Below are 25,805 nucleotides of genomic sequence, written 5' to 3'. Positions count from 1 at the left end.
ATGTATGGTGTGTCTTGAACTATGGAAGTTTCACCATCCATCTCCATTTAACAAGCTGCCTACCTAGTCAACAATAACTGAATCAAAAATTTAAAAAGCTACAAAATTTTATTGCTAATTGCACAAAATACGGTTTTACCATTCTTGGTGAAAATCTAAAAAAATTAGTTGAGGCACAAAGTTTTTGGTTACACAATTCAAAGTGAAATTTTTTTAGTAATAATAATACGTCTGTCTCACGCGATTATCGACTATTAAAGTGTCGACTAAATTGCATACCTTGATTGCCGCACCAAAGGCTGAATCAGCAGTTTTATTATTATGAAACATGGTTGGGATGTTCTCCAGCAGCAGTTCTAAATGTTGACGGCACTGAATCCCAAAACAAACAATCAACTCATTCAAAATCATTTGAAAATTTCTTGAAGGAAGAAAACAATCATTATAAAAGAATTTACTAAAATGTGAAAAACTAGAAATTCAAAATTAGCAAAGCTGACCTCAGCAAATGGAACAATAACATCGGTATAGAGAGGAGTGTAAACATCTTGCACATCGGGAACTATCAGCATCAACGGCTGTGCACATAGATTTAACATCAAAAATGAGGATCCATCACAATTTGTTTAAACAAAATTCAATTGGTTTTTCAGCTCTGTTGCATGGCAACATGAACCTGAAATTAGAACATAGGATTGCATATTATCCTCAACAATTTCGCCCAGACCAATTTGAAATATAATACATCAAAAACAGAACTTTCATATGATTTACCAAAAGAAAAGGAAAAAAAAAAAAACCATTAAAATTATTCCTCACAGCAGAAGAGCATAAGAATACACATCATAGCAGACAAGATGACACAAGAAATTAACTACTGTAAATCCCGAAAAATTACAAATTTCAAAAGATCAGGGATCTAACTAGAAAGTTAGAAACATAAAATTGGTTTTCAACTTAACCACCGTAAGTGAAACCAAAAATGTTGCAACTGAACACCGACCTGCTGCGATGCACGTTTCAGATTGTAGAAATGGATGGTTGAGTCAAATGTAGCAACACCGACCATTGTCCGAGGACCCTCCTGCAAAAACGAAATCATTTTGATATCAGTGACTAAAGCAATCTCTTTTACAAGTTCCGTAAGAGTACAAACATAGCCTTTGTACTTTAAAATACTGAATGAGTCAAGTAAGAGACACCACACTCAAGTAGCTGCGGTGGGCATAAATGGTAGTACTAGTGGGATGCATAGATTGATAAATAGAAAGTATTTCAAATTGAGCACACATGAAAATCAAACTCCAGCAAGTACATGCCAAACAGGTGAATGCATCCCAAAAAAAGTACACAAGGAGCAACCATGCCAAGAGATTTTAACAAGCAAGATTTACAAGGGGTAAATCCTTATTCAGATAAAGGATAATATAATAGGGGAAAACCACTAATCTCACTTGGGAAGTTCCTTTCAGAACACGGATATATGCTGCTCCAAAAAGTGGACATATATATGTCCAGCCAGAAACAGCCAACTCAACTAAAGGCTTTAAGCCCAAGTGGTATCTCCTCATTCCAAATGGAAGGTTGAGGGTTCGAATCCCCAGTGGGACAAATGGGTGTTTGTGTAATCTTCTTACATGCAAAAATAAAAATGCCAACCTCAAAGTGCTTGGGAAAGCAATTAGAAGGTATCAATTACCATTTCATCCAGAAGAGCGTCATCACTTCCTGTGACGTAAAACTAAATTTAGCATAACTGCCTGAGAAGGCAACTCATATATGATAGAAGGTTAAGGGAGATAATGAATGAGGAGGCATACATCCTTCTAACAATAAGATAAAAGCCAAAGAAACCCCTTACACGTCACACTAACGTGAAAAGGAAAACTACCTTAAAATTGTTTACATTCACGTAACTATTTAAAAAAAAAAAAAAAACTATCTTAAATTCATTTTTTAAATAATTTTGGGGACCTATGATCATGCTCTGAGATGCAACTTTTGTTCTATGGCCAGCATACCAAAAATAGGCCACAGTAGAATTTCTAAATATAAATTTCCAAAAAGAGCCTCGGAACCCAATAAGAAATAAAATTTCAAGCATACCTTATAATATATAAAACATTCCATTGGGTAATATTGATACTGTTTCAACCCCAAACAATTCCACATGTTATGACAAACGCAACAAACCCAAGTTGAATCAAGAATCACGATAGAAAAGTAAGCCGCACAAAGAACACAAAGATTTCTACATGGTTCGGCAACAGCCTACATCCACGGTTGAGATCCGGTGAAAGTTTTCACTATGTGTCAAATCGGAGATTACAAGTTTTCAGCCCCTCGCTCTATTTCTGTACGAATTTCAGAGTCTCTCTCTTACCCCACTCCAAACCCTAAGCGCCCTTATATATTAGGCTACAAGAGACTAATTAGGGTCCATGACCCATGAGCAAAAAATCCAACGGGTTGTTGGGTTATAAGCGGGTCGCAACGCGACCTAGCACCAAATTCGGGCCACAATATCACACCACATGTGCTTAGAAAATTTAAAAGTCCTCTACAACAAGAGTGCTACCTTGAGGACTCCAAACATAGCAGCGTTCCTAGATGCCCTTACAAACTAATTTCTACAAATTGTTCCATTTACATAACTATAAACTCAAGAAGATTAGCTTTTCACTCCTTTGCCTCCCAAATATCAAACTGTTCCACCATATGCTTTCAATCTTTAAAGCCTCTAAAATGTAACAACCACCACATTGTACCATGTACAACAAACACCATAAAACAAGACATTCATGGAACCATTTCTTCCCACAAACTTACCAAATATCATCATTCTCCTTATCCACCCGACCACTTCTGATGACAAATATTCAAGCTACAGATTCAACACTACAGAAACATGTGTAAAACTTACCAAGAGACAAAAAGATAGAAACATGTCAAAAACAAAGTCATGGGGTGTGAAATGAACACAGATTCTCCAGCTACTTAGATAATTTCATCAAGTAACAGTCATCCACCTCCTCCTCCCTACTTTTATTTGTTAAAACTGTCATCATATCTCATTTCATTTACAACTTCTAGCAAGTATTATGTAAGAAGCTCCTATTTTAAAATTTCTTTTACAGCTGCGCTGTTTTTCTATTAATGAAAGTCGCTTCCCCATTGCCAAAACTACATCAATCATAAATACCTATCTCTTCCCAAAGCAAAATGAACCACATCAAATCAAACCCAAAAGATCTGTTGAACTCTCCAGAATTTACTTCACCCAGCTCACACTCACAGAAGGGTTCCCTAAGAGAGCAAACAAAGGTCAAGAAGGTGTCATAAGTCCTTAAGAGGAATTATCATCGCAGGCCCTAAGAAGGATGAACGATAAAATGGATCCAATGAGCATCTTCTTGAGAAGATAAACTCTAGTCCCAACAAATGACTAAAGTAGAATTCTTTACTCCCAAAAAATTCTGCAAAAAAAGTGCATTACTTTATGAAGATTCAACTCAACAATCATTTTTTTGCTCCGATTTTTTTTTTTAAATGAAATATATATATATATAGAGAGAGAGAGAGAGAGAGAGTAAATGTCAAGACCCATCCATGCTATCTAGATATTGTCCGCTTTAAAGCTCTCACAGTTTTCAAAACGCATCTGCACAGGTAGGAGGCATCCCCCCTCATAAGAGTCAACAACTTCTTTCCCCAAATGTGGGACGTCACAAACATCCCCTCTCAGGACCCAGCGTCCTCACTAGCGTGACCCTCATGGGCTTGTGCACACTCCCTCATATTACAATTGAGAATTGGTTCTGAAACCATCTATCGGGAATTGCCTCATGCTGTGTAGATATTTTTCTACACAAATTTCATTATATTTGCAATCTGAAATTAGCTCTAAACATGTAGTCATGAATCATTTAAACATGTTTCAAATAAAAATCCCATATTCATCAGATTACACAATCCCGTGTACATATTTTTTTGCATGTATATACATATTTATTAAACTAATTTTAACTAAATTCTATATATTACTAGGACATATAAATCCTTGTAAATCAGTAGAAAACCACTTACCTGATTCTCTTGATTGTTGATTAATGATAGATTAATTAGCCTCTCCTAGTGGTCTTCTTCTTTTCCAAGGCTGCAGAGAATATGACAATAACCCTAATTATAATTTTCTCAAAATTATTTACTAATGATATTTTCCCTTTGGTTAATTACAGAGTTGCATTATATTCAGTTTCTTTAATCCTTGTGGGGAATAGAGTAGGCTCTCTTAGTATTATTTTTAATTCACTTATAATTACAGTATCATTTTACAATATTACCCTTAAATCAAATTCTTATTTACCTTCTTTAATTTAAGGTTATTACATTTTACCCTCCTTAAAATAAAAGTCGTCCTCAAGATTTGTGTACCTACTTCAAACAAATGCATATATTTTTCCTTCATTTCGGACTAGATCTCCCAAGAAGCTTCATCCTCCGTGTGATGGGTCCACAGCACTATCACTAAAGCTATCTCCTTGCGTCGCAATTGCTTAACCATCCAATCAGTAATCAACTCAGGCACCTTAACATATGATGCATCCGAATGTAACTCCATAGTGTCGTGATCAATCACATGCAAATCATCTCTAAATACTTCCTCAGAATAAACATGTGGAATACATCATAAACTGCCAACAAACTAGTTGTAGAGCAAGCTTGTAAGCCACACTACCTATCGTCTCAATAATCTGAAATGGCCCCATTAATCTCGATGCTAACTTCCCCTTCCAATACCCGAATCCCACAACTCCTCTCATGGGTGAGACATATTCTCTATCACAAAACTCAATCAGTCTCCTTTGTCGATCGGAATAACCCTTTTGACGACATTGCATTGTATGCAATCGCTCCGGAATCATCATCACCTTCTCTATTGTCCCATGCACTATCTATAGCCTGATATTTGTTATTATATGCAAACTCAACACACAATACGTGATCCTACCATGAACCTCTAAAATCTAGGACACAAACTCACAACATATCCTCTAATATTTGGTAACCCACCTCTAACTACCCATCAGTCTAGGTGTAAAGCATTACACAAATTCAGAGTGGTTCCCATAGCTCTTTGAAAACTCCTCCAAAACTGTGATGTGAAACGAGGGTCTCTATCTAAAAAAATGGGAAAACCATGAAGTCTTATCTCCCGAATATAAAGTCTACTTCATTAAACGATCCACAATAACCCACACTATATCATGATTTTGAGATATTTTGGAAAGCCGGCCGCAAAATCAATAATCACACGTTCCCATTTCCACTTAGCAATAGGCAATGGCTGTAAGGTTCCTCTTGGCTTCTGGTACTCAGCCTTCACTTGTTGGCATACGAGGCATTTATACACGAACCCTGCAACTGCCTCTTAGGATCACGGTACATCTTAGTTCCACCAGGATGCACCGTGTACCTAGAGTGCCTCCTTAATGAGCAAATATTCAGTATCATTCAGCAAGGCTACTGTGGTGACGGAAGCATTGAGCCTTTATGATGATTGGAGAATGGATGCTTTTGGAAACTTCGTCTGAGTTCTCTATCTCATGTAAGCCTCGGGATCGTCATAATAGTTATGTCAATCAACACAAAAGACTGACTGAGTTTAGTGTTAGAGGCTGTGTTCCTAAAAGTCTCACCTATGAGAGGAGTTGTGAGATTCGAGTATTAGAAGAGGAAGTTAGCATCAAGATTCATTGAGCCATTTCAGATTACTGAGAAGATAGGGAGTGTTGCTTACAGGCTTGCTCTACCTCCTAGTTTGTCGGCAGTTGATGAACATATTCCACATGTCTATTCTGAGGAAGTGTCTCAGATATGATTTAAATTTAATTGATCATGACATGGTGGTGGTCACATCTAGATGCATCATATGTCGAGGTGCCTAAATGCATTATTAATCGGATGGTTAAACAATTGACACACGAAGAGATAGCTTTAGTGAAAGATTTGTGGAGCCATAACAAGGAGGATGATGCTTCTTGGGAGATCGAGTCTGAAATGAGGGAAAATATCTGTATTTGTACACAAATTTCAAGGACGAATTTTATTTTAAGGAGGCTAGAAGTAATAACCTTAAATTTAAAAGGTAAGTAAGAATTTATTCTAAGGGTAAAATTGTAAAATGATAAAACAATTCTAACTGAATTTAAAATAATAGTAAGGGATAGCCTACTATTCCCTATAAGGATAAAAGAAATTAAATATAATGCAAACCTGTAACCTGACAAAGTAAAAATATCACTAGCATATAAGTTTGAGAAAAATATAATTAGGGTATCATCATATTCGCCATAGCCTTGGAAAAAGAAGAAGACTGGAGAGAGGCTAATTAATATATCAAATTAATCCACAATCTGTAAGAGTCAGGTAAGTGGTATTCTACTGATTTATAAAGATTCCTATGTCTTAGTAATATGTAGAATTTAGTTTTATTATAATTATTATTATTTTTATAAGTAAAAATGAATTAGAAAGCGTTCAAAAGGGGACGTGTCCCAAGAACTACACAAACGCCGCAAGGGACCCTGAGGACCCAAGGAACCCAAACAATCAACTGTCTCCTCTAAAGATGTACAATATCTAACCCGAAACCCAAAAAAAGAGAGAGCTAATGATAAAAAAATAAAAAATTTAGATGTATATACATGCAAAAAAATGTATATGGAATTGTGTAATATGGTGAATATGGGATTTTATTTTTTTTTTGGCAGGGATTCATGACTTCATGTTTAGAGATAATTTCATATTGCAAATATAATGAAATTTGTGTAAAACAATATTTCCAAAATATGGGGCGAGTCCTGCCAAATCAGAGCCAATTCCCAGTCCATGAGGGTCACGCCATAGAGGACGCTGGGTCCCAACAAGAACAGTATCTGCACAGTGTGGGATGGCCCAGATGGGTCCTGATAGTTCACGATAGGGCTACAAGAGGACACGGGTCTCACAAATCAAAGACGAATGAAGAAAAAAGACAACGAATGAAGAGCATACAATCACTTACAAAATCCAGACAACCAAAAGGCTGCACAAGAAGAATGAATCCACTAAACACTAAGAAGAATGCATTCCAAGAAAAAAGGTTTAAATAAGGAAAACTGGTTTATATACCAATAGGGGACTCGTTACACCAGCATGAGCAAAGACTATGTATGTGATGGATAATAATCAACTTAAGTCGCTCTTTCTTAATGCGTTGAACATTTGATATAACAATGACAAAACATGAGTGAATGCAAGCTTTCTGTGAGAGGCAGTGTAAGACCATCACATTGTATCATATGAAATGCAACTACAACAAACTACAATAATGATTGACGATTTAGACATTAAACTTCTTTTTTCATGTCATGCATGTAAACTACATGTAGACAATTGACATATGTTCCACTGAACTTGTTTGATAAAAAAACACCAAGAATGCAAATTAAATATTAAATGGCATGCAGGATGGTGACAATAATGCATGACACTTCTTACTTTGGAGATAAAAATAACTGGTGGCAAATGATATAGTCTGAAGTTGTTCCATTCACAATCTGCTTATGACGGACGTAAAAAACTAAGCCTACTCCTTAACTGCTCAAATTAATTCAAAAGCTAGGTTTGATCAGCTCTAGATAATTGCTCATACATTTAAAACACTCGCTTGTGAGAGATGTATCGCATACCATTTTTTCTGCAGTTCGCTTAGCTTAACTGCTGAAAAATAAATTCAAAAGGAGCTAAGGTTTCATCAGCTATATCCCAGACCATCTTTTCTGCAGTTCACTTTCCTTAACTGCTCAAATGAATTCGAGAGCTAGGTTTGATCAGCTCTAGGCATTACAAATAAAAATAGAGCCCTGCCTACTGAGAGACATATCCCATGCCATTCTCTCTGCAGTTCACTTACAATTCTCTGCTGTTTTTCCCCGCGCGTCTCTCTTTCATTTATTCAATCATATACTCCACATTATTACGTACAAGATTCATAAGAAATTTTTATTATGAGTTAACCTGGGAAACATGCAAATCTATAGGGAATCAACAATTCACATAGATCATGGAATCTAAGGTACTAGTAGGCTCTTTAACAAGGAAATAGCCAAATGTTCCAATAAACAGACATGCTACTTACAGGAAGATCAGCAATGACTTGGTTGATTGCACTGCAAGCTGCAGCAGTTGCACCAGTCTGTATGGCATTCATGGATACATCAATGAGAAAGAAAAACACAGCAGGCATTGGATCACGGACCTGGTAAAAAGAGAAGAATGGGAAGAATCAGATATCCTTTTAGCACATTAAAGGCAAGAAAAACTAGTAAGAACATTGATAGAACACATCAGATGATGAACTCACAACAAAAAGAAAGCTAATCTCAGGAAAACATGACATTGACAAATGTTAAACAGAGTATTTCCACTGATAAATGCAACCCAAACGGTGCAACTAGTTCAACCAAGTTGTTAAAGGCGCGCCTAGACCACAAAAAGCCTCAGGCTCATCAAGGCTCAGCCGGAGTACCTCACTACACGCCAGGGCGCCAGGCCGCTAGAGTGCCTCAACCTACTACACGCCAGGCCCTAGAGTGCATCATTATAATGACAAAATATGTAAATAAGAAGCATCATTATAATGACAAGATATATATTGTTTTTGATATTCGAATAGATTCAAGTTCTAACTTGTGTAACTTTAATATAGAAATTATAAATTAATTAATGTTCAATTATTGTCTTACTCATTAGATATATATATATATTTATATTTATATTTATATTAGCCGTGTCAACACCATGTTTGTGCCCGTGTCTGTGTCATTATTTTTCAGAATTGACGTGTCGGCGTATCCGTGTCGTATCATGTCTATGTCCATGCTTCTTAGATTGCGTCTAATTCTTTATTTTTAACTTTCGTGATAACAAATCATATGTTAAAAATCTACAAAATTGTTTTTATATTTTAATTAATATATTTGTTCTAGTATTTTTTTATTTAGTTAATGCATATGCATATCGAAGATATATGAGCATTGATCTACCTTTTTTTATAAGCATTGATTTACTAGACCCTCTAAGTTTATATGTCGCAAGTTCCATCTTTAAAAAACTTTAGATCAATTGTGTTGCGCATTTTGAATTGTAGTTCATGTACAGTAATTAAATGGCATTCATATGCAAACAGAAAGGATATACTCCGTATGCATATTGATTTACCTTTGAATTAATATGGCTGAAATTTTTCCTTAATCTTTTTGAAAATTTTCCTAAAATCTTTTTTTTTTTTTTTTTTTTTTTTTTTTTGTTGATAATTAAATATGTATTAGAAAGTTTTCAAAAGGGAATGCATCACAAAAGTTACACAAGGCCGAGGCCAAAAGGGATCCTAGGGACCCAAAAAGTCAACTATCTCCTCTATAGATTTACAATAATTCCCCATAACCCAACAAAAAAGAGAGCTTACAATAAGAAATTTTAAAACCCCAATAGAAGATTCCTCTTCGTCAAAGGATCTTCTATTCCGCTCCATAAACACCACCAAACACATAAGGGTGCCACCCTCCAGAATAATTTCCTTAATCTTGACTAGTTTGTGTTGCAATTTTTTTTTTTCTATATTTAAATTTAATATTCATGCTTATTACACACCCGCCTTACTTCGATAAGGCTCGGGCCTTACGTTGCGCTTAGACTCTAGGAGACCTTGGCGTCTTTGTGTGCCTTCCGCCATTAATAAACAATAATTATGAGTTTGACCATAAGTCCTGCCAGAAAACTAGACAACAATCCATAAATTGTCTGTGCATGAAACAAGATAAGAAAAATTAATCTTGCCAAAAGATGCTCAGCCTGTGTATAGAATATTCATCACAAACCAATCAAATTCTAAATTCATATACAACTAGTTTTCCCACAGATGTGGGAAGTGCTGGTTTGGGAGAGAACATAAGTTTCATGTTACGCAGAGACCAACAAGGCAACACGTTAATCATATCAAGTGCCTTATGCATCGCCTGAGATAAATATAATGATCAGAACAAATGAAAACTTAGTATATGTCCTGCAAACCTGATAGGTTACTAACCATGTATTCCTTTGTAGCAACAAATTCAACCGTTCCTCTGCATAGCTCAGGCCTGTCATCAGCATCTCTGCGTCTACCATCTGGACCTAAATTGCAGTGGTAGTCACGGGGAGTTTCATCCGTAAAACCTGCAAAACAAATGGCAAGTGATACAAAGTCAGATTCACAATAGCTGCATCATTAATGTTCAGAGCAAAAAATACAGCCAAAAACGTGTTATTCAGACTAATGCAATTTGCAAGAAAATTTATGGAGATTAATGCCAAAAACTACAGGAATGCTAAAATCCATAAACTCCTAAATTTAAGGACTGATGAGATGACATTAGGAGACCTTTGACACAAAACTAGGAGTTCTATTTCTGTGATAGCCTATATGGTGCCAAAGAAAAATGCAAGAAAGAATAAAAGGGGGAGAGGAACTAAGGTCTTTTCTTCGTTTAGTAGGAGGTGAAGAGGGAAAGGGAAATAAAGGGTGGAGGAAAGCCCATTCCCTCCAGGCAATTGCATCCTTCAAAAAGTGGGAAGAAAGAAAAAAGAGAAACATCTCTAATTTTTTTACATTTTTACTGTTTAACAGCGGAGTGGAATAATTGTCAGATCAAGGATTAGTCATTCCCTTCATTCTTCATTTCATTTTTACTTAACCAAACAACATGTACAAGGTAAAGGCTTCATCATTTCCCTAAAATACGTCTCCTATCCCTCCTAACTTTTCCTCCCTACAAATTTACCAGCCTTCATACCAAACAAAGTTTAGGATGCAACTACAAGATTTTAATAATATGCATCAAATCCAATAAAGTTTAACAAATTCAACAATGTATAAAGAAAATTAACATTAATAATAAGATAGTCTTGAAAACAATGAAGCCTAAAGAAAAATATAATAATATACTAAATTATGAGAGTTGTAGATGGACAGGAAAATTTTCCATTATTTATACTCACCGCACAAGTTACAGATGAAACGCCTTCCCTGATCAATAAACTTCATGAAAGGATTTATGTAGCCTTTGCAACGAGAACATCGAACAGGACCACTTTCCCCAAAATCCACGACCTATAAAAGTTATAAATGTCATATGAAAGAAATCGCACTATTAACAATGATCTCTTTTTTCCATATAATTTCAAGCTAAAGCAATCACCTGAGGACTTAACCCCAGAGAAGGATCACAAAAAACAGTAATAGACTGACAATTTCTACCAAATCAAGACAGCAGATGAAAAAAACCTCAAATTGAAGGAAAGTCAATGTAACAAACAAAGCAAATTCTGCTTAAATTAGAAGGTTTTCTGGGCCGTTCCCTCATTCCCACTAGAAAGAGTATATTCAATGATAATCTACTCAAGCCCTGTCAAGAGGGGGGAGGGGGAGGGGGCATCGCTTTATAAACCATCCTAAAAGGCCAACCAATCTCAACTATATCATTTTTGTGATGGGGGAAAAAAATTCGTCAATTGAAAAACAACAAAATTTGTATCCTTTTCTGTGAACACTGATAATTGAACCTGATACCTCGCCACAACCAAAAGATGCCATGGGACTGGATGATAGTAGCTTACTTTTGCTTCTTAAAAATATATATATATATATAAACAGTTGGTAACCTAATTATTTTTACCAATGCCTTGAATATATATTTATTTAAAATCATACAGTATCAAGAAAACTAAACCAAGATTCATCATAATTTTGTACCTCTCAAAATATATATATATTTTTATTTATCTAGAACTACTTTAACAGGATATTCATTTTCCAAATGGCTATTCTATTAAAGAAAAATTGGACAGAAATGAAACCCACTAAACCTCCAATAGCAACAAAATGGAAGGAGAACCGAATAGCAACACACAGACTACACATCCCAACATCTAGTGACAATAAAGATGAAGAAAAGCATGTTTCAATTTCACCAGAAAAAGAAATGAAACTGTTTGAATGTCCTTATTTCTTTCCAATTTTATTAACCCATCATTGAACAGATTTCTTCTGCAAATCAGAACATCTATACATGCACAATCTTGTCTCCTTTGCATATCACATGGATAGTGTTGAGGGAGATAAGTCTTCCTCCCTCCACTTAAAAATTAATATATCCACACACACACACACACACGTATATCTCATATTCATATTATTTAAATATATGTGTTGTTGAATATTTGCCTATCACATTCATACTACTTAATCTGTTGTCTTTTATTTATATTTTGTGATTGATTTGGTATTTTTTTTAGTTAATTCATTCTGGTATAACGGATTTAGTTAGATGCCAGTGTATTTTGAATTATTGTATTTACGAAATTGCATTTAAATCAAATTTATATCATCTTTTGTTCTAGATTTGTTATATTTTGTTTGGATTTGTTCATATAGATAGCATTTGTTTGAACTGTATGTCTTTTGTTTCTGCAAATCACATAATGATTGCTTTTGATAAGTTGGAAAGAAATTAATGCACAGTTTTGATAACAAACCATAAAAATTAAGATCATATTATATATATGGATATATTATATGTTTTAAGTATGAACCCTAAAATAGGTATTCGACTTTCCCACTGTGTTGAGGTAGGTTAGTGTCAAGCAGACAGCTGACGTAAAACTATGCCAAATCTATATGAGCAACATAGAATATAAGTAAATATAGTGAACTTATGGATACAATGAAAAAGAAAGAAATCTGACATAACTTGTACACAAGAAACTGGAAAAAGAAAGGGAGATTGTAAAGGATACCCACTTTTTATTAAGGCGGTGATGATTACTCATAGAAGTGGGGTAGGTGTAGTAGTAGACCACTACGTGAAAGATAAAGTTGTAGAAGTAAAAGACAAGGAAATAAGTTAATTTTAAAATTGTATTAGACAAAATAATACTAAATATAGAAACGGTTTGGACACATGCATCGAAGACCTAGAGATGCGCCGATGAAACGAGGAAGAGTACTTATAATAGAGGACGACCAAAGATAACATGGGATGGGGTTATTAAAAATAACTTTAAAAAGCTAAATATAGAGGTGAAATGGCATCTAATAGAAAACATTGGGGGGAGAGAGAGAGTTCATGTGGTCAACCCCATTCATATGGGATTAAGGCCAAGGATGATGATGATGATGAGTACTAAATGTTATAAGTGCCTATGAACTACAAGGAACTTTAGATGAAAACACAAGATTTTGAATAAAGCTAGAGAAATATAGACCAAAAGATATTAGTTTATATTGGAAAAAAATAAAAAGAGGACTTAGAGAAACATTAGTTTATATGGAAAAAAAAAAATAACAAGAGGAATTAGAGAAACATAAGAAAATAAAAAATGAAGCTACGAAGATTGTAGATAAAGCTAGAGAAAACACATTAAATGATTTATATGAAAAAATTAGGTAAAAAAGAGGGTGAAGAAGTTATTTATAAGTTAGCAAAAAGCATGGTTGTTAGGATCGGGATCCCATGCTAGATCAATTAAGGCGGGTCCATAGGATTGGAGCATAGGATTGGATCGTAGGATTGGATCGAATATTGTAAGTCCTACAAATTGTGCAAAAACAAACTAAAACAATATTCATACATAAAGAATTTTTAAATATATAGAGAATAGGTTTACACATGAGAAAAATAAATATGCTATCACAAACATATGGAACATGTGTTTATACACAAGTTCATGTAGGTATATTTTATCATGTAGCTCTGAAAATTGAACCCTAATGACAAGTACTTTACGAGTACGGTTTTATATGGGAGAAGTTCAAGGTTCAGATTCTTCTATTTCTCTTTCTTCCTTATGAAAATGTATGTTTTATAGTAACAAAATTACTATTTGATGAAATATACCTAGAAAATTTGTAACATCATCTACTAAGTATTAATTATATATGTTATAACAACTAATGTTATTGATAGAATGTTTAAAAAAAAATTTTGATAAGTAATCAAGAAAATATTCATTAATAGAAAAAAGGCTCAACAAAAAAGGGGAGCGAACCCTCAACAACAAAATCAAAAGACACCATAGGCACCACTACAAATACAAGTTGTCCATAAACTCCATCAGAATATCCGTAGATGAACAACTTTTCCCGTTCACCCAAACATAAAGAGAGTGTAAAATATTCGATTTAATCACCCAAATAGGAGACTCAACTCCTTCAAAAGCTCTCCTATTCCTCTCACGCCACAGACCCCACCATAAACAAAGCGGAGTAACCCTCCAAGCATCTCTAATTCGTCTGACCACTAGCCACCCTCTCCAAGCCTCTAACATCCCCATTGTGTCCCTTGAAACAACCCCAATCCACACCAAACATAGCCAGGAACATGGCCCAAATATCCGATGCAATAGGGCAATGCAACAAAAGATAGTTCACAGATTCCCCCGCCTTTTTGCACATAAAACACCAATTAATAGCAATTTGGCGTCTTCTCCTAAGATTATCAAGAGTGAGGATGCTTCCAAGAGACGCCATCCATGTGAAAAAAAGCCACCTTTACTGGTGCTGAAGTCCTCCAAACAGCTTTCCGAGGAAAAGCCGTGCGTAAAGACTCCGTGACACTTCGATAAAACGACCTTACCTCAAACACCCCATTGGATCCTCCCTCCCACACCATTTCATCCCTGCCCTCCCACTCCACCACTTGCCTAACAATAAACCCATTAAATCTGTAATCTCCATCAGCTCCCAATCATTGAAGTTTCTACGGAAAATCACATCCCAAGTTACTCCCGTTATCAAGCCGATAATACTCTGCAACCATAGCATGCTTATCCACAACTATCCTAAACAGACGAGGAAATCTACTCGCCAACACAACATCCCCACACCACAAATCCTTCCAAAACCTAACCTGACTCCCATTCCCAACTCTAAACCTAATCCGTTTTGAAAACTCATCCCAACCCCTCCGAATTCCCTTCCAAACACCCAAACCCGCTGGAAGAGTCACCTCACTAGACTTCCATCCTCCCCGGTCTTCCCTAAAGCGGCAAGCAATAATCCGCCTCCACAACACAGACCTCTCACACCCAAACCTCCACAGCCACTTCCCCAACAGAGCTTTATCCACCCATTCCAGCTTGCGAATCCCCAACCCACCTTTTTCAATAGGGGTACAAACTTTCTCCCAATTTACAAGGTAGAACTTAAATTCCTCTCCAATGCCACCCCACAGAAAATTCCCCTGAATTCGATTAAGCCTGCGTGCCACTGTGCTGGGCAACGGAAACAAGGACATGAATAATAAAAACTTTACAAGAATTTTTAGTATTTAAAAATATATATATATATCAGATTTCTCGCATGCATAATGAACCTGAATGATCCTACGATCTCGAACAATCCTGTGGCAAGATCCTACGATCTTAAACAATCCACCAATGATCCTACCACGATCATACCTCCTTGTGAATTTTCATATGATCCAGATCAGCTTGATAAGTTTGGATCGTAGGATAATGCAATCCTACAATCCTGATCACAAACAACTAATAGAAGATTGTAGAATTAAAATAATAATATATTAATTGTGCATGGTTTTCATAGACTTAGAGAAGGCATATGAGAGTGCAAATGGATATAATTTTGTGTGCGTTACAACGACAACAGGTCCCTTTAAAAATTACAAGATCATTCAGGAAAGATATAACAAGACAAGAACTGGACCTCATACCACATAAGAAGCAACTATGATTTTTCTATAAAAGCAAGGTTAGAACATGGATCAGTGCTAAGTCTGTATCTATTCACAATTGTATTAGATGAAAAGACGAAAGATATGCAAGAATACATTTCATAGTGCATGTTGTCTGCTGATGATATAGTACTATTGGATACTTCGAAGGAAGCCTTAAGAAGAATATTGGAAATATCGAGAAAAGCATTAGAAGTAAAAGGCTTAAGGATGAGCAAGACGAAAAAAAATATATGGAATGTAAATATAACAAAATCTAAGAAAATGACGACATACCTATAAAAATTCCAAACCAAAGGATTATTCAAAATAATTTTTGATATTTGATATCTGTAATGCAGAAAGATAGGGAGATTGACTATGTAACTACCAGGATAGACAAAATGGAGACAAGCAAGTTGTATTCTGTCTGATTAAAAATGCCAAATAAATTAATAGGAAAATTCTATAGGACAGTTATTAGGCCAGCAATCTTATACCAAGCAGAGTTTTAAGTGATAGAAAGGAAACAAGAGCAACGAATGCAAGTAGCAGAAACTAGAGTTTTTAGATGGATGATAAGAGTGACTAAAAAAGATAGGATCAATAATCAACAAGTGAGAGAAAGATTAGGAGCAACACCAATTAGCGGAGAGAGAGAGAGAGAGAGAGAGAGTTGAGGCTTAGGTGGTTAGTTCACATACACCGTAAATCAATAGATGCACTAGTGAAAAAAGGAAGATTAGTTTGCAGTTTGCATTGAAGGTAAGTGATAGAGAGACCGCCCAAAACTAACTTGGGAATTGGGATGAAGTAAATAGAAATGACTTTATAAAATTATATACAAGAAGTTATATGGCTTGTAAAAGAATATAATGGAAAGGGAGAATTCATATAGCCGATCCCATTTATACAAGATAAAGGCAAGGATGATGATGATGTTGACGATGATGATGATTTCTACTGACTTATCCTTCTTTTGATAAGTACTATTGTATTAGAAAACGTCAAAAGGAGAACGCGGCCCACAAAAACAAAAGAAGAGCCTAATAGGGCCCCTAGTCTCTCAGAATGTCCAAAAAATCAACTATTTCCCCCAAATATTTACAATTCCTCCCAGAAACCTAACAAATAATAGAACTGAGAATAGAAATTTTCAACACCCCAATAGGAGTCTCCTCGCCGTCAAATGATCTTCTATTGCGTTCTCTCCAAAGACACTGCCAAAGACACAAGGGTGCCACCCTCCAAAAATACGGGCTTGGGATCCCACTAAACATCCTCTCCAAGCCTCAATCAAACCTATCGAGTTCCGAGGCATGACCCAATGAACCCGAACAAAATATGTGTTTCTATTGACTTATCCTACTAATCAACATTCACACTAAAATTAGTTTCAACACTAGGTATTCCGATACTAGTTAGGTAAAGGCTAAACAACCTACAATCTAAAACAACAACACACACACAAAATAAATAAATAAAATAAAAAGAAAGAAGAAGAAGATGCTGAAAAAATAACACATATTTTCAAGATATTGGATCCAATACACAGTTTTCTAATTGGTTATTGTAGTAACATTTGTTTCTACAGGTTGGGGAAGGAGTAAGGTGCAATTGGCAAAACCAGCCAGTCTTGCTATTCACTTAGTAGAGAACAAGCTATCAACCCAATTACTACACCATACACAACTAATTGCCATCAAAAATTTACTATGAGCTTTCTTTGAATGGTGGTGTTTATGGCTTGAAAGAAATAGAAAATCTTTTGAATGGAAGGACACCCCTATTGGTGGGATCAAGTTCTCCATTATTAGCACCCTTTTTTGTTGGGTGCCTGGGAAAAATTGTATATCTATGAATGATATAGTTGATTTTTTGGATTCCTTGAGAGTTAGAGGCCCTATTTGGCCTTGTGTAGTTTTTGAGGGATGCTTTGAACACTTCTTAATACAACTTTACTTATAAAATAAAAAATAAAATAAAACAAAAAAAACAACTTTCCCCAAAATGCATACAAAAACAAGTCATCTGGTGGACAAAAATTCAGAATCATTTTATTCCCCCCAGCCAAACAGCTAAAAAAAGGGTCTCCGAAGAGGACAGGATCCATCCAAAAGTAAGAAGCAGTTTTCCAATGAACAAACAAGGGCTTAATGTTGGATCTATTTACCAAGACATAATAAAATAGAGAGATCAGATAAGAAATAAATCTATTACTTGGATGGGTTCCTCGGATGGATGAGGAAGGGCCAGGGGTTGGACCAACAAAGCCAACTGCATTCCAGACGTTGTCAAAAGATCAACCGTGCATGGGATCTGTTAAAATGACAGGAGAAACCAATTTTAAATCAGCAACCGTAACTATCAATACCAGTCTGCACAAAAGAAAAGCATTTAATCCAAAATCAATATGCATTTGAAGTACTTGATTTTGACCTGATTTATGGTACACCTCAAGTAGCGTGGACTGCAATTCCCAGTGTCCCTGACAATATAATCACTTGTAGCCGGCTTGAAGGGGGGAAAATTATGGAATAACAGTTAAAATATGGTAACAGAAGAACAAAAACAATGAACAATGAATTTCCTAAACTCATCATTGTATATCATAACATGACATGCACCAATGTATGATATATACGGGCAACAGTTTATAAATGATGGCATGCATCTGTGTGTATCGCATGTTGGCATGAGTATGCTAAAGTGAACAGAAATGACATTGCATTGCTGACAAAAAAGGTAAAGGTTAACAGATGCTAAAAATTTTCAAAAAACTAGAAATACTCAAATCAAACAATGTAATATCCTTTCATAATAAGGTTCATGTCTGATAAAATACCGGAGGAGGGTTGGCCTGATTGCCCAGACGAGTTTCATACAGTAACACCGAAGAACTTGGAATTGGGCGTGGAATTTGATTTGGATCAATCTTTGATGACCCCGCCATAGTGGCTCCCATATGACCCATAGCAGGTGATATAGAAGCGATAGATTGATTTGGACCTGTAGGTGGCATTCCAACCATTCTGGGTGGTTGTGCGGAAGCAGGAACTGGTAGAGGTGGAGCCACCTAAACAAATAACTATATCAGATCCAAAATCAAGAAGTGAAAAGAAATCCACAGAGTACACTTGCAATGGAAACCAGGAATATCAGTGATATTACATAAATAAGCACAAATAATCAGAAATCAAGGAGGGGAATGCTGTCCTAAATGGTCCATTTTCTCATTAATGTTTCATCATAAGTACATCGAAGTTTGTCAAATTTCAACTGCAGATGAAAAATCAAATCCATGTTTAAATAGAAACTTTTTGTAGAAAATACATTTAATATTGAAAAACAATAATCAATAATGATAAAGACAAATTTGACTCATGCAAAGCATTAAAAAATGCAAATATAAGCACTTCCTACTAATTCTCATTTGGTGGGAAAAGAAATGCAATCCAACACATCCACAAAGATTCGTGTACACCAATAATTTCAAAAGAGAGATCAAATGAAATTTGAAAGAGGAATAAAACTGTATTTTTTCCAGGATTATGCAGTCTGTTCCGTGGTATCATTCACAACCTCAAGTAAAAGCTCTACAGAAACAAGTGGATAAAAAAGGAGAGTAACTAGCAGTTAGAAAATATAAAAGAACCTCAAAGACAAACAAGAATTAGCTCTGCAAGGAGTAGAAAAATGGATTCATGATGATGAATATAAAAAAGTTAAACTATGTCAGATATACAATGAGGATGAAATGGTATGTGGAACTTTCTCTGTCTATCATAAAAGAGAAAAGTAAAAAACAGAAATAGAAAAGCATATTTCTTGTCAAATATGCCCATATGGTACAAAGTTTCATAAAAATAATTTAATTCTTCATGCAATTGATCCTACATTATCCAACTATTCCCAGATTAGTTTGCAACAGGGGACCGCCATATATAACTGTCAGTGCCTCAAACAGTACTTTTTCATATACATATTTTTGGTAATTATAGTACTTTTTCATATTGCCTTAACTTTTTTCAAATAGTTTATATCCTTGCTTATAATACACCATTTCTTTACTTGGTATTCCTTTCTTTCTTTATAACATTCTCTTCTCAGCTTCTCCTCCAAGAGAAGACATAAATGGAACCTTAATAAACCAATGGGCCAGTGGCCTAGCGGTATCATCCTCTTACTTCCCAAAGGGAGGTCAGGGGTTCAAATCTCAGTAGAGACATGCATGTGTGAGTACCAAGTAGGAAGGAAAAAAAAAACCTTTGATAAATATGTTGGAACTCCATGGAGTACATAGTATATTTATGGATTCAACAGAGTTTTAAGCTTCAGTTTCTTGGTGATATGTACAGGATGAAGGCAAGGATGATGATGATGATGATATAGCAAAAGGGTAAATGCCGTTGATTAGACTGTGGGTAGTTTAGGATATTTGAAGCATTTTCGGATGGCTGTAGCTTCAGGTTCCACTGTGTTTCAGAGGCACTGTGACTCAATTGTCTCTGCTATTGACTGAGAATGTGCCGGCGTCTTTTGACAGCAGGTTCAATGATGCATACCTATTCATTACTGAGTTTATAGTTCTGTCTTTGTATTGTGTGTGTGATGTTCCTTCATTGTTTCATGTAGTAGTAGTTTTCAGTAATAAAAGCTCGCTAACTTACAACCCCGCCCCCAACAAACACATACACACCAGAAACGATAAAAACTATTTATGATATGCATATTTATATTTGAACCTTCTTTGATGGTATAACACTGTATTGTCTTACTCACCAAAATTATTTGTCAAATACAATTATCTTTTACAGTATTTTATTATTCTTTTTTTTTTTTTTTGGCAAGTAAGATAATATGCGCTCAAAAAGGAGTGTGTGTCCCGAGAGCAAAAGCAAGACCAAGAAGGCCCGCCATACAGACGGAATCTACAAAATTCACTATATTCCCCATTGATTTGCAATTCCATTCCTGAACCCAAAAGAATAGAGTATAAAGAATAGAAAACTTAAGCACCCAAATCGGAACCTCAACATCATCAAAAGAGTGCCTATTCCGTTCACGCCACAACCCCGACCATAAACAATGGGGCGCCAGACTCCAAGCATCTTGGGCTTGGGCTTGCCTTCTCACTACACATCCTCTCCAAGCCCCAAGCAGCTCTACGGGGACTCTGGCATATCCCAATGGACACCAAAAAGAGCAAAAAGCATAGCCCAACTATCTTGAGCTACCAGGTAATGCAAGAGAAGATGACTAACCGACTCTTCATCCTTCTTGCACATACAACACCAATTGACGATAATCTGATGCCTCCTCAGATTGTCAATAGTCAAATCCTCCCTAGAACCACTGTCCATCCAAAAAAGGCCACCCTAAGCGGAAGTTAACCTCTCTACAAAGTGTTCCGGAAGTTATTTTCAGAACTTCCATGGTTTGTTATAAATATCCTTCATTAGATGTTTGTGATATTGGTATCAAATGCTAAATATCCGTTCATATATCCATATTTTTCATAGCCTGCACCACCTTTATGTCAAACACATATTCCATTCGCATAACTTGCCACCACATCAAGCACTAGTATATCTATTAACACTTCTCAAAGTTCTATTTATATGTTTCATGATTTGTTACAACTATCGAAGCACAACTGTAATATAAAAATCAATTATGATTAGTTCATTGACATATCCACATCATCAAGATGGCAATATATCCTTTTCATCGACATTTTATTCATTGGTTGCAGCTCATATCATCACAACCAAAAAATCACCTCAAGTGAAACCAATATTAGAAGCCAACCTCACAAAAGGTCAACAAAGTTTTTTTTTTTTTTTTTAATAAAAGTTCAACAAAGTTCAAAGCCTATTTGTCCCAAGTTGCCAAGGAGACACCAAGATTAGCCTTCACCATCCCAAGGGTGTACAAGGCATCCATCCAACAAAATTCAGAAAGCAAAGGCGGGGGAAGTACAGAAAAGCACGGGATGAAAATTGTCAGAGTATGTATCTGCTCATTCTTTCGGTTTCCAAATAAATATACTTACCATTAGAAATCATTAAGTTCTATATATAATAACATGCAATATAACTTGAGTTTTACTGCACTCCAATCCAAAGTTGCCAAAGCCGTACAAGTTTACATTTGACAAAACTAAAAAGTATAATTACCCACCAAAACACACAGAATTTCACAAACAACAACGCAAATGAAGTTATTTTGGGGTGATTTCGAATTTGATGGACATCAATTTCGAAACCTTAAATGACTTCCAGGTGCTAAACATCCTTTGATCCATCACCATTATCGTGATACTGATTGTAGTCATAATGTTGAGGTGTCAATATCATGAGGTTACATTTGGTGACGAGAGCAACAGTAGTATTTTTTTCTCTTTTACGGGCTAATAAGTTCAAGAAACTATCAAAGAGATGAGTTATTGTCCACCACAGCTGTGGGGCTAACAAACCATGATGGACCAAAAAATCAACCTTCTACAATATTGAATACATATAATTACATATGTTGAATATTTTAGTGCAAGTGTTGCAAATTTCATTTCAAAACAATTCCAGATATATTATTTACTACTTATATTCTTTAATCGAAGTTGAAGTGCAAAGTAAACCAAGCTGACTCAAGATCAACCGGAATTGACTCTCAAAATTTAAGAAAAAATAAGAGTGCGTGTGCGCACGCGCGCCTGCGCACAAAAATTATTTTAGTTATTTATACGAGTTAAAAACAAAAGTGCTCAAATGTTTTTCAAAATAGGACAAAGAGATCGTTGTTGTACCGGTACTTTTTTTTTATGCACCAATGCATTGAACTCTAGTAACCCTTGTGCACCAATACACACAGGACATATACCAATACATAAGTTGGTAGCAAGCATGAAATACCAATACAAAATTTTCATGCACTAACGCATCAAGTCGGAAATGGACTAGGAGTTTAGTTTTCAAACTGATTTGGACTTGGATTCCAACCAAACTTTGTGTAACGTATTTTAATGTTTTCCCAGTTCTTATTATACTAGATTTAACTTTCAAAATCTTTATAAAAATATCTTTTACATAATTGAGATAAACCTTAAGGGCACGTTTGGATTTAAGGATTTGGGTCAGGTGGATTTGAAATCTTAGGCCCGAATCCTTCTATAATTCATTTGGATAAATTTTTGGCATACGGATTTTAAATCTGGGCAAATCAATCGGTGAAGTATTCAATCCATCCTTTTCTCACCGCGATGGACCTCTGGCATCCACACTCAACTTATCAGTTCTCTGTTTCTGCCATCTCTCATCAGGTTTTTTTTTTTTTGATAAGTCAATATCTCATCAAGTACTCTCTCTCTCTCTCTCTCTCTACATATGTATAATTCCTCTCAGATTTATGCTCTCCAAAACCCTAACCCTAACTTGTACCCAAAATATGTCTTAGGAGTATTTGTAGTGATAGGAACTATAGAAGCACATGTGGACTAGTTCGATATTTGTGGATAGAATTATTTTATTTTTTATTGTATTTGATGGGGAAAAATTAAATTATTTTCTCATTTGATTTACTAAGTTATCAAAAACTCCTACTCAAACTTCGAAGGAGTCCAGGCACCCAGTAAATAGGAAATTGTTTTAGTATTAAAAAAGAAAAAAGAAAAAAAAAAAAAAAAAAAAACCATATATCCTTCGTTATGAAACAAGAAGAAGAAACAGCAGAAAAAAGTTTGCTTCCAACACAATCATTGCAATGGCACATCCCTTTTACAATAAGCTTAATGTCAGAATGATTTGAGGTATGAAGATACAAAAGCAATTCAAAAAACTTCAGTTTTTGAAAACACACCTGCCGGGGCTGCGTCAGCCATGTCTGTGGCCCATAAAGAGAACCGGATGGTGGGGAAATGCCTTGAGATGGCACCGAAAATGGTGACGAACCTGAGGGAGGCAGCATACCTTGTGGTCGTGCTGAAAATGGTGAGGAACCTGAAGGTGGCGGCACACCTTGTGGCGGTGCTGAAAATGGTGGGGCTGGTTGCATAGTACTCGGAAATGCATTGGCAGGGGGACTTCCAACAAGAGGATGCATTCCTGGGACCTGGGAAGGAGGCCCAGACGAAAACATTGATGATGGCGGAGGTCCAACTGGTGGTCCTGGCATACCACCAGCAGGAGGAAAACGGGGTCCACCTTGCAAAGGCCCTGATTCAAACATCGGCGGTCCATTACTAATTGGGCCTGGGGTACTCGAAGGTGGCATGGCTGAACGGGTCATCAAAGGGGAAGATGCAGACATGCCAGGACGGGAACCCAGTGGTGCCACTACTTGTCCTGAAGATGGGAAAGCAGAAGGAGGTACCCCAGAAGGGGGAACAGATGGACTCCCCATGGAAGGGGGTAAAGACCCAGGAGGTGGGGGCCTCGACCCAAACGGCGGAGGCCGACTAACAGGAGGGCCAGAGGGTCTATTGGAATCCACATTTGGGCGTAATGTGGCTTGCAGAGGACCACCAGGAGGCACTGAAGCCCTCGGAAAGACACCTGGTGGAGACGGGCCAGGAGGGGCCATTGGTGATGCCCCTGGAAATGTAGACGAAGGATGAGCTGATGAAGAAAATGGAGAGGGTTGCTGGCCAAAAGGAGGCGGAGGCCTGGGGCCACCTGAATTGACCACTGAATGTGGCGGCAGTGTAGGGCGATTCATTTGAAGGTTTTGCATATTATCAGCAAGAGAATTGGGGTTATAATTAGGCGGTGTATTGCCGGGTCTAGGTCCCCCAGGAGTTGCCATTGATAACCAAAACCAAAATCAATTCAAAAAACCAAGATCTTTAATCGGTCCTTATATAAAAAATGCGTAATTCAGACAACAACTACCCAGACAATCCAATTCTGCAAATCAACAAGAGAAAGCCAAGAATAAGTCAAAATATATTCGAATGAAAATTGAAGCTAAATAATTTGGCAAAAAACCAAAATCAAATCTTATACATATGTATATATATAACTACCCAGACAATCCAATTCTGCAAATCAACAAGAGAAAGCCAAGAATAAGTCAAAATATATTCGAATGAAAATTGAAGCTAAATAATTTGGCAAAAAACCAAAATCAAATCTTATACATATGTATATATATATATATATATGTGTGTGTGTGTGTGTGTGTGTGTGTGTGTGTGTAAATCCGTGTGTGTACATATCTTCATCCCATATACATTATATATGAATATACGTATGTGTGAAGAAACCAATTCGGGAAAGAAAAACCAGAAATTGACTCACCTCATGGGCTTGTTTAGCCAGAAATGCGTCTAGGGCAAAGGAAAACAAGAAGGAGATGAAAGCAGGTGTTGTGGCGGATCAATTTGGAATTGAAGCAACGGTCCTTTCGTCCAGATTTGGGCTGTAGTCCGGTCAATTTTTTCCGTGATCCGACCGAAATGAATCGAATCGAATCGAATCAGAGAGAAAGAGTGAAGATCGATAAGGCAGATCTGAATAACTATCCTACTATCTTACCACCACTATAACGCCCGACGGACACAGAAAATCTAGAGAGATATGGAGCCTAGAGAGACATGAAGATCTAACACCGCGTTTGGGCCGAGAGTGCGTTGGTTTGAGGTGGTTACGATGAAAAATAAATAAATAAATTTACCGTTCGAAAAATAAATAAATTCAAAGACTCCTTTACATAAAAATTATTTTTTAAAAATAATATATTTAGTAAATAAATAAATATAAAAACTATTTATTAAACTAATCATAGTAGCATTGCAATCTTGACAATATGTTCCAATGATCGATATAAGAGTTCATCCCTCTCTCATATTTGAGAATCATTTTCATGGCACTAATAAGAAGTAATTCTACAGCAGCTCTCGCAATCATCTCAACTTATCATTAATCTAGTTATATTATTTTCAGATAAAGAGTATATCATTTATCATCAAATATAAACATTTTATGATAATTGTAGACT

General features: G+C 36.1%; 1 protein-coding gene across 1 annotated transcript in view; it reads right to left on the bottom strand.

The window, feature by feature from the left end:
* Positions 1–25,446, bottom strand: part of LOC132285442 (protein transport protein SEC24 C-like) — a 37,013-nt gene extending 11,567 nt beyond the window's left edge. Inside the window, exons 1-11 of the mRNA XM_059787636.1 lie at positions 25,106–25,446; positions 23,667–24,712; positions 18,658–18,888; positions 18,252–18,326; positions 18,033–18,131; positions 11,083–11,194; positions 10,133–10,260; positions 8,183–8,302; positions 1,004–1,084; positions 501–578; positions 280–372 (exon numbers count right to left, since the gene is read on the bottom strand). Coding sequence (XP_059643619.1) covers positions 280–372; positions 501–578; positions 1,004–1,084; positions 8,183–8,302; positions 10,133–10,260; positions 11,083–11,194; positions 18,033–18,131; positions 18,252–18,326; positions 18,658–18,888; positions 23,667–24,611 — 1,962 coding nt within the window. The 5' untranslated portion in view covers positions 24,612–24,712; positions 25,106–25,446. The remainder of the gene's footprint in view (positions 1–279; positions 373–500; positions 579–1,003; positions 1,085–8,182; positions 8,303–10,132; positions 10,261–11,082; positions 11,195–18,032; positions 18,132–18,251; positions 18,327–18,657; positions 18,889–23,666; positions 24,713–25,105) is intronic.
* Positions 25,447–25,805: the final 359 nt, after the last annotated feature.

The sequence above is a fragment of the Cornus florida genome, unplaced genomic scaffold, assembly GCF_030987335.1.
Source record: "Cornus florida cultivar Cherokee Brave unplaced genomic scaffold, ASM3098733v1 CherokeeBrave_3.0.0_Hap2_Chr11, whole genome shotgun sequence".
Taxonomy (NCBI): domain Eukaryota; kingdom Viridiplantae; phylum Streptophyta; class Magnoliopsida; order Cornales; family Cornaceae; genus Cornus; species Cornus florida.
The sequence above is the reverse complement of the archived record's forward strand: the minus strand, read 5'-3'. Positions and strand labels throughout refer to the sequence as shown.